Source organism: Nannospalax galili, unplaced genomic scaffold (genome assembly GCF_000622305.1).
Source record: "Nannospalax galili isolate Female #2095 unplaced genomic scaffold, S.galili_v1.0 scaffold290, whole genome shotgun sequence".
Classification (NCBI taxonomy): domain Eukaryota; kingdom Metazoa; phylum Chordata; class Mammalia; order Rodentia; family Spalacidae; genus Nannospalax; species Nannospalax galili.
Window position 1 is genome coordinate 7,983,589 of NW_008331486.1, and position 10,423 is coordinate 7,994,011.

The following is a 10,423-nucleotide window of genomic DNA, read 5'->3' on the forward strand; positions in this document are numbered from 1 at the left end:
CTGTGGGCACTGCACGACATGGGTGCACTTACCTACATGCAGGCAATACATACATACACATAAAAATAATAAAATATTTTTAAAAAAGCAGACTGTACAGTGCTTGTGCAGAAACCACCCCTTTACACATAGGTGATGTGGACTCAGTCCTAGTAAACTAGACCCAGCTCAGCTCCTACTGTGGTATGATCCTGGGTGAATGATGTCAACCCTCCAAGGCTCATCACCTAGGCAGCAGGCTAGGAACAGTACCCGCCCCTTAGGATGCTGAGGACCACACAACACAGTGGTCAGTGACCCTGGAAAAGGGTCACACTAAGCATGGTGCCTGGCATTAATTTTTCCAGGGTCACTGAGAAGATTGGGAGAATGCCTACGACTGTCGGTCCTCAACCACCAGGCAATTCCGAGTACTAATCTGTAGGCAGTTCATTCTCCATCAAAATAAAGATGATCACTGACCCTACCCACTGGTAGATCCCAAGCTGCTGACTGTGCCTGGAAAACTGTTTCAAAGCACGGGGCATCACAGAGCAGGCCCATGAGCCGCACAGGAAGAGCAGGCCCATGAGCCGCACAGGAAGCAGCACTTGGCAGCAGCTCCCTGGTGGCCCTTTGCACAGGGCTCCGTTAACAGTGGACGGCCTTGGTCACAAAATCAAGAGTCTCCCATTTTCAACATAAAACCTGGCAGCTGCTGCCAGGAGCTGGTGCATTTCACACTAGTCCACTTGAGTCAAGCACAGGCCACTGCTCCAGCCCACGTCGCTCCAGCCCACATCGCTTTCCATCATTTTGGCCTCCACCTCCTCCAGCTGGTCACACTGGCTCCCAGCAGGCTGATAGCAAACAGCCTCATTGTCAGTAGCTGACCCAATGCAGTTGTCACTGAACACCAGGGCAGGAGGAAGGGAAGGAGGAAGGGGAAAAAATGGGTGAGGTGGGGCAGGGCAGAGATGCGTCCATGTCTCTAGTACCTATGAGCTGCGAGCTGCCCCAGATGAAGGGCAAGAACTGGAAGTCATCCAGGCCCCACACTCCCTGGCTGCCCGCAGGCTCCATCCTGTAAGTTTTCTGGAGTTTTCGCATAACCTCGAGGTACCTGCACAGGAGGGTTGGGAAGAAAGGTTAGAGTTCAAAGGTGGGACAAGCCTCCTTCAGCCAAAGGGCCAGTTTCCATCAGACCAGAGCCCGAGGGAAGAATCAACTGGAATTCTAAGCCAATGGACCGTGCTTTCTTTCCCCTCCAATGTCTTTTGGCCAAGTAAAGGGACAAAGCCTGGGAAGCTGGGCTTAGGGTCAGCAGCCCTGATACCGTGTATGACCTTGGGCAGGAGCCCTTTCTCTAACCTCAGGGTACTAATGCAAAGTGGGTATAGACTACAGAGGTCACAGGTCAGACTGTGTGTCTGAGTCACCTGCAGAGCTATACTGTGTGCCTGGGTGACAGCACACATGTGCCCTGGGCCTGCTGCAGCTGAGCCGGCCCCTGCATACTGATGCTACCCAGCAGAGGTCGCCTGCAGACTGTTTCAGTTTCCTCCTCTGCAGGAGAGAAACAGCTGCTACTCCCTCGGGTTATAAGAACTGAGTTTTATGTGAAGCCCTGAGCACAGCGCCCCCGCGTGGTGAACCTCTAGGTACTGCATGCCATTCCCTCAAGCTTTGGTCTTAGAGGAAGAAGTCTTAGACACTTCCACAGCCAGAGCTGGATCAGAACAGGCTGAGAGCCTCGGGAGCCCCTCCAGCACCCCACTGCTGCAAGCCCCCTCCACCCCACACCCCCTCAGACCATTCTTCCCCTACTCACCTATCGAACACCTTGAAGACAATAGCCACTTGGTCGTCTACCCGGAGCGCCCCAATCTTGCAGAGACAGCAGAGGAAAGCAGCAAAGGCGGCCTCATGGCCTGGAGGAGAAGGAGCCTGAGCTGGCGCTCTTCCAGAGGGACCGGGCTGCCTTCTGTCCCGGAGCCCAGCTCCCCTCTGGGGTTCCAATGAGGAAGAGGGCTGTCCTGGCGCTCTTCCAGAGGGACCGGGCTCCTTCAAGAACTATAAGCTCTGAACCATTGACAGGCCTAGGCTCACCCCACTTCCAGTTCACTCTTCCTGATTCCTGTGTGTGCTTGAAGATCTGCGCTCTCAGCTTCCTGCTCTGGCTGCCTCTTGCCAGGCCTCCCTACCATTAAGGACTCTCCCTCTGGAACCGTAAGGCAAAATAAAACCTTCCTTCTGTAAGTTGACATGGTCATGATATTTTATCACAGCAACAGAAAAGTAACAGAGGCATACCCCAGGGGGACCCTGATTTAAGGGTTCAAATTTTCCCCCAAGAAAATAACATCTGAACAGAAAGATTAATGGGAAGTGGCCAGGCAAAAAGGGTGGCGGGAAATGTATTCTAGCATAAGCACCAGTGTGTGCAAAGGCCCCCAAGCAAGAAAGCCCTTAGTGAGGCTGAGGAGGTAACAGAACATTATGACCACTGGCTGCTCTTGCAGAAGACCTGCCCGTTTGGTTCCCAGCACCACACTAACAGTTAACAATGGTCTGTGTCTGTAGTTCCAGAGGATCTGCTGCCCTCTTCTGACCTCTGTGGGAATCACACAACATGAGTGCGTTTACATACATGCAGGGCAAAATAGTCATACACGTAAAAGTAAATAAATATTTTAAACATAAAGCCCTTCATGTTTGAAGACTGAAGGTGACCAGGATGTCTAGAGTAGACAGCAGGAGAGAAAGCCACTGGTCAATGGGACCTACTGGCCATGGTGAGAATCTCAGACTAGGTCCTGGAAGCACAGGAGAGCATCCAGGAGCACTGAAGGTTTCTAAGCTGGGGACAGATGGACAGCACACAAGGCCAAAAGGCACCCCGCCTTCCTTCCCACCATGTCACACAGGAATAGTCAGTGCTACAGTTAACTGCTGGCTGGACTTTGCCCCATGGTTTACTATGTGATAAAAACACCTGGGGCAGGGTCAGGAGAGTGCTTCGGGCCTTGTCTACAGAATGGAGGTCCCTCCAGGCCCTGGAAGCACGCCAGCTCAGTTACTTTTACCTCTAAGCTTTCAAGTGAAAACAGCACCCCCTCCCCGGGGGTTCCTGGTCACCTGGGAACTTCTGCTGCCCTGCAATCTTCCTAGTTGGTCTCAGAGCTCTCCCGCCTCAGGTTCCCAGCAGCAGAGGGGCAGAGAACCAAGTTCTCCCAGGGCCAGCTCTGGGCCCAGGCTCCCTCTGGCCACTTCCCCAAGACAAGGGAGGGCTCTAGAGTGCCGTACCCTCCCATTTGCCTGCTTCAGGGCAGAAAGGAAAGGGAGCCCTCACCATGGGGGTCTCCTGGGCTACAGAGGCATCCCCACCTAGAGAACAGTCTCTCTAAGGTTCCCACAGCAGCTTGGCTAAAATGGACTAGAAAGCCAAAGACCTCATCAGCAGAGAACAGGGTGGGGCAGAGGGAAAGTCGCCACCGCCCCCACCCTCCCAACCCGCCCCCCAGGGTAGCAGGAGCTCCTGCTGATACAGCCCCTCCTAAGGGACAGCAAGTACTCAATGAAAGCTGACTGACACCATGAGGAGTTTGTGCAGCTTTTCATAAAGAGCCGGAACCGGGGCTCGAGACGTGGCTCAGGGGTCAAGACGACCCAAGTTTAATTCCCAGCACTCTCATGGTAGCTAACAACCATCCACAAATCTAGTTCCAGGGGATCCCACACCTTCTTCTGACCTCCTGACCTCCTCAGGCATCGCACAACATGGGTACACTTACACACGTGTAGGCAATACACTCGTACACATAAAATAATAAATAATGCCGGGCGTGGTAGCGCACACCTTTAATCCCAGCTCTCCGGAGGCAGAGTTCAAGGCCAGCCTGGTCTACATAGTGAGTTCCAGGACAGCTGGGGCTACAGGGAGACTCGGTCTCAAAAAGACCCCAAAATAAATAAATAAACAAAATTTTTTAAAAAGAGGGCTGGAGAGATGGCTCAGTGGTTAAGAACACTGGGTGTTCTTGCAGAAGACCCGGGTTCGAATCCCAGCACCCCATATGGCAGCTAACAACTGTCCGTTACTCCAGTCCCAAGGGATCCAACAGCCTCTTCTGACCTCTTCAGGCATTCCACAACATGGGTGCACTTACCTACATGCAGGCAATACATTCGTACACATAAAATTAAAATAATAAAAAAAATTTTTTTAATTTTTTTAAAAAGAGCTGGACCCAGGATTGGGGATTTAGCTCAGTGGTAGAGTGCCTGCCTAGTAAGCGCAAGGCCCTGGGTTCAGTCCTCAGATCCGAAGGAAAGTAAAACACGACAAAAAAAGAGCTGGACCCAACACCCCCCAGGTACTGCCACCAGCTCCTTGATGGAACCAGCCAGAGCTGCAGCCTAGAGAAACCTGGACACACACCCAGAATACACACACATACTCACGCCTCGCACACACATTCACCTAGCATACATACATACCCAGCATACATTCACATGCAGCATACACACACTCAGTAAACTTATACCCACCACATACACGCACAGGACATACACCCAATATATACACTCACATCTAGCATGCACACACTTACACCTAGTATACACACACGCAGCACACACAGACAGACACGTGCACACACACACACCCCTGCTGTTCAGCTCTCGCTGCTCCTCGGGCCCGAGACCGTCTGGGGCAAGAATAACACAACCCCTGAAATGTGAAGAAAGCACCAGGACCGAAAGCACCCAGACTGCCCAGCAGTGGTACCTGTGCCGTAGTCGATGCGTGTGGAGTTCCCCACGGCCTCCTTCAGGTACACGGCCACTTCAGGCACAGCGGCTGCCAGGTGGGCAGGGACCACTGTGGCCACCAGGTTTTCCGCTTCCTGAAAACACAAAAGTCATGGTGGTGGCAGCAGATTAGGTGGCATCTGGGAGAGCAGGCATGCAAGGTAAGCGTCACCTGAGACCCAGGCTGCCAGGCTGTCCTGCTTCCCTGTTCTGACTGGCCAGAACAGGGGGTAGAGGCCTTACTCTTCCTACCAGAAGACCCTAGGTCTTCTGCCCTACAGGGCAGAGGTCCAGGAGCAACACAGGAGATCACGTCTCCCATCTAGGAGCTAACTGGAGGCCCACAGAGACTGGGGATGGGGGGTCAGGAATACTGTCCCCATAGTTGCTGCTCTAAGTCTCTTCCACTCCCAGAGCAAATCTGGGCCAGGAGTTTGCCATGACATAGGCAAGAATGTTCCAAGCAGCTTTATTTATAGTAGCCAAAATGTAAAAACACAACTAAAATGTCCACAAACTAGAATGAATAAATTGTGTATGTGTCTACAGTGGAATACTATACAACAAAGAAAAAGATATGCCAGTGCAAGTGGCAACAAGGATGACTCTGACAGGCAAAACATCGAGTAAAAGCGGCTGCACATGAACACAGATCCAAACCAAGCAATAATGGGGCAGTCAACGCAGTGGGACATCATCTCTCCTGCAAAATTTGAGGGCTCTGCGGGTAACCAGAATGTTCCATAGCTTGATGTGGGTGACCGGTACATGGCAAAAGATCCATCAAGCTGTAAGTTATCATCAGCTTCCTTCTAAGTTATAACTTGACACAAGTCTTTAGAAAAAATAAGACCAAGTGCCTAGGAAGGCCAGAGACAGCCTCAGGCTACCCATGGGAGGCCCTGTGCCCCAGGGAAGCAGCGGGCTAGGCCCCACCTCTGCGCTCCACAGTGGAGTCCCAAGAAGAGCTGGCAGCCCTGCTCCTCTGCGTAGAAGACCTAGGGTGGCGTTTCCACCAGGTGTTCTGAAGGGAACTTCTTCCTATGACTAAAACGCACACAGAAGGGTGCACAGGGGCCTTGCTCCACCCTTCTCCACCGCCCTCAAAGGCGTGCAGGCTGGGGTACAGCTCAGTGCACTAGTCCTGGTGTGGAAAAGGAGGCCGGCTCCACCCTCCGGCCAGGGGCACAGCCGGCTTTCCCACCTGACTGTGGACATCGCCACCCTGGCCTTAGGCACACTTCATCTGCTTGTTTTCTGCTTTTTACAACAGAGTGTCCCATGTATCCCAGGCTGGCTCAGAGCACTGTAGATCAGAGGTAGCTGAATGTGGGGGTGGCAGGACATTTGGCAACTACGTGAGTGACAGCCAAAACTCCGTTCCAAATCAAGCACCTTGTGAATCAGTTGTGTGGTACAACTTCAGCGCAGCCTGCGTTCTGAACAAACACACTCACACACACCATGCAGACAATGCCAGTGAGTCCTCCTGAAACCCTATACTGAGCTGGGACCTGCTTACTCTGCACAGATGCTAACTGCTGAGAACAAACGCTAACATCTCCCTGGCACCATTCCGCAGCAGGAGTCAAGTTAGGGTCTCTGGGCTGTACTGTCTTAGAATATTTGATTTTTTTTTTTTTTTTTTTTTTTTTTTTTTTTGGTCTTTTTGAGACAGGGTCTCCCTGTAGCCCCAGCTGTCCTGGAACTCACTATGTAGACCAGGCTGACCTTGAACTCACAGAGATCGGCCTGCCTCTGTCTCCCAAGTGCTGGGATTAAAGGCATGCACCATCACACCCAGCCCTAGAATGTTTGATTTTTAAAATTGATATTTGAGTTGCTGACTTGAGTTTCAAAAAGAAATGTGGACTAGATTCTAGCTTGAGATTAAGACAGAATTTCCAGTGCCCAACACACTCCTATCACTGCCAGATGCTAGAAGTGAAGCAGTGTTCTCAGCACTGAGGACTAGAAAATCACCACGTCATTCAACTCTGAGAAACACCGGAACCGCTCCCCACCCTACTGCTCAAGTGCTCAGGATCGATTCTCTGTGTATAAACAAGCGCACACATCCCAGAAGCATGCAGAGGTATATTCTCTAGCAGTGATGTTATATGTATACCAATAACTGGTGGGAAATCAACTTATGATTTAGCAGTAAACGTCTGATTTATATACATACTTTATACATGTATAATCAGAGTTATGTAAAAATTTCTTAGGCAATAAAAGACGGTGGATGTAAAGTTGAAGCCTTGGCCTAGAACTCGAGATCCTTCTGCCTCAAGCCCTCCTGTTAGGGTTCCGGGCAGGCGCATGTCCCACATCCCCACAGTCTTTCAGGTGACAATGAGTTATAAAATCCTTCTATCAAGTTCCCTAGATAGCATACTGTTGTTTTTTTTTATAGCTCCACAGTATGGAGGGCCTGGGACAGGTAACTGAAACTCTCAAGAGGGGTACCCTGGTCATTTCTAATCTGCTACTAATAAAATGACTTAATAAGCAGCCTCATGCAGGAGATTATGTAACCACAGAAGCAGTCCCCAGAAAGTGGCTGGGACAGAGGATAACTGAATTCATAATTTAGGAATTGCCATTCTGACAAATTCTCTGCAGTTTTAAGCCGGAAAGCTTAACAGGCCTGCTCTGACCAGCAAGCCTTGCTCTGTCTGGAGCCACATAGTCCTCCCACTGGCCCCTGCCCCAGCCTGTGCTGTGGCGGTCTCACCTGGTCGAGTTTGGCATACCAGGTCCTGTAGGCCTTGTTCCCAAATCGGGAGGGTTGGTCCACCGGAGGGGTCTCATCAATCCACCTGTCCAGGGTATCAAGAAGAGCTACCAGCTTCTCAATGGTCTGTGGGTAAAACAGAAGGGCCACACCAGTGTCTAGTGGCCTGGTTTGTACCATGAAGGGACACTCCAATTGCTGCAGGATGACAGCCCTAGGCATAGCACCCCTTGGTGCTCCCAAAGGTGTCCCCTTTTCTTCCCAACTGTCCTGAGTATGAAGGAGGTGAGGGGAATACAGTGAGGAGGAGCAAGTAAACAAATTCCAGCTCTGATCTGTGTTAGAGCAGTTCCTCACTGACCAATTCCTCCTTGCACAGCTCACAGAAATGTGAAAGACGAAAACAGAAATGACCGATGTGATGGTTCATCTGTATTGTCAATACACCCCATTTAGGATCACTGGAACACCTCTGAGCAGGGAAGACCCACCCCAACTGTAGGAGGTGCCATGCTATAGATGGGGTCCCAGACTGAATGAAAGGAAAAAAGGCCAGGCATGGTGGCACACGCCTTTAATCCCAGCACTCAGGAGGCAGAGGCAGGCGGATCTCTGTGAGTTCGAGGCCAGCCTGGTCTACATAGTGAGTTCCACGACAGCTGGGGCTACAGGGAGACCCTGTCTCAAAAAGACCCCTCCCCAAAAAAAAGGAAAAAAGGAACCCCATGGCGGCGCACGCCTCTAATCCCAGTGCTCAGGAGGTTGAGGCAGGCAGAGCTCTGTGAATTTGAGGCCAGCCTGGTCTACATCGAGAGTTCCAGGCCAGCTGGGGCTACAGGTGTGGGAGGCATCAACACACCAAATGTTATTCAAAGAGGAAATCAGGCTGGGCATCCATCCACAAACACAACTCTGTGAGGTGATTAGAATGTTCCTTCCAGGTGTGTCCTGGAAACACCGGCCAGAATGAAGGGCTGGAGGAAGACTCCATACAGAGGGAACTGAGGCCAGGCAGCCATGGAAGAGGGTCCCTGCCAGGAAGCAGACCTCATCTGTGCCTATGGGAACACACAGAAGAAAGAGAAACCTCCGGGAGATCCTGGCACTGAGGAAGAACCAGGAGGGGAGGCCAGGGAAGGCTGTGGCTGGGAGGGTGAGCAGCAGCTCTGCCTGCGTGGAGATCTCTCTGGAGAGGGCTGTGTATTACTGCAGGGGCTTGGATTCATGGGATACTTGCTGACCAGCAGCCCCCACTGTACATCTCCAGCAGACACAACCACCTGGCAACCTGCTCCCTAGTGCTATCCAATGTGACAATGGCCCTGAATGCTGCTCTTCCTCATGGGGGACAGGAGGAAAGTTAGTTTCAGAGAGGCTGAGGCAGAGGGCTGGGATGGCATAAGGTGGCCTTGCTGAAACATGACAGCAAGTGCTGCCAAAACCTGGCTTCATGAAGATGAGGTCACCAGGGGCTACTGAGGAGCACAAGTGGCTGAGGGTGGGGGTACACAGGAGGGTGCAGTAGTCTTGGCCCCAGGAAGCCCCAGGCTCCCTAGAGATATCCGTCTGTGGCCCGGGCAGGCACAGAGGGGATAAAGAAGGTGACTCCCCGGCCAGCAGGCGCCCGGCCCCAGCTGCTGGCTCAGCTGAGCCAGTGAATAATTAAGAGGGCCCAGCTCCTCCTCCTGGCAGGGCTTCTGAACACTGGGCTGTGCCCATTGGCTGGCTGCTGGGAGGAGAGGGCTGGAGCAAGGATGGTAGCTGGGACCCTCCGAGGCACAAGGACTACTTTGAGGTCCTCCCCTCCCACAGCTTCTTTTGTGAATTTCACGGACCATAATACCTTCTCTAAGAGTGTCACCAACTTCTTACTCTATCCCTGAGTGTGTTAAAAACAAAAGCAAAAGGGACACCACAAATAAGCCATCTACTGTCACCTTTTCTTTGCAAAAATAAAACGTAATCCCAAAGACTAGCATGAGCACAATCTAAAAGACAACTTGTCATCACAGGTCTGGACAAGTCCCTCCCTGGGTTTTGCTGGTCCTCTGCTCCAAGCTGTACAAAGTCACTAGTCCAGGTCCCTCTGCCCTCTCCTGGGCCATCTGTGCAGTAGTGAGGGGCACAGGAGCCCAGCAGCGGTGCTGGCGGCACAAGGAGAGTCGGCACACAGCAAGCCACTGGCCACAACTGCTGCCTTCTGCTGCCCCTGCTGGCCGGGAAGCGTCTGGAGAACAAGTGAGCCACCTCCCCATGGCAGTGAGGCAGGCATGGGGAGGGACCCCAGCTCAGGAAGAGTCCCAGCCAAAGCAACACAGGCTACAGAAAGTGAGCACTGATTGTGCCTACTCACACCAAAAGCCAAGAACAATGGGCACTCAGCACAGTGCTAACACCTGCATGTGGGATCCCACTGTTTCCCACCTCACCCCTGGCACTCCAGGACTCTGAGGGGCTGCTCCACAGGGGCTCAGAAAGGACAGGCGGAAAAGCTGGATGTGGTGGCACATCCTAGTTATGGAAAGCAGAGGCAAGATGACTACAATTTGAGGCCGGCCTGGTCTACACAGTGCGTTCCAGGCCAGTCAGGGCTACAGCAAGACACTGGTCTCAAAAAGAAAAAGGAAAAGACAAAGAATCAAGGGTAGGACTGAGGACAGAGATGTAGCTCAGTGGCAGAGCTCTGCCTAGCACATGTTAGGCACTGGGTTTTATCTCAGCAGAGAGACAGAGACAGAAACAAGGATAGAAAGCGCCAGGTGTGGTGGCACCGCCTTTACACTCAGCACTCGGGAGGCAGAGGCAGGCGGATCTCTGTGAGTTCAAGGCCAGCCTGGTCTACATAAGTGAGTTCCGGGCCAGCTGGGGCTACAGGGAGACCCTGTCCCAAAAAGA

At 52.2% G+C, this 10,423-nt stretch overlaps 1 protein-coding gene across 1 annotated transcript in view; it reads right to left on the bottom strand.

Annotated features, from left to right (window-relative positions):
* The window catches only part of Ptpa (protein phosphatase 2 phosphatase activator), a 32,532-nt gene that overhangs the window by 9,785 nt on the left and 12,324 nt on the right, over positions 1–10,423 (bottom strand). Inside the window, exons 4-7 of the mRNA XM_008825990.2 lie at positions 7,529–7,654; positions 4,769–4,886; positions 1,811–1,910; positions 978–1,102 (exon numbers count right to left, since the gene is read on the bottom strand). Of these exons, the coding sequence (XP_008824212.1) occupies positions 978–1,102; positions 1,811–1,910; positions 4,769–4,886; positions 7,529–7,654 (469 nt within the window). The remainder of the gene's footprint in view (positions 1–977; positions 1,103–1,810; positions 1,911–4,768; positions 4,887–7,528; positions 7,655–10,423) is intronic.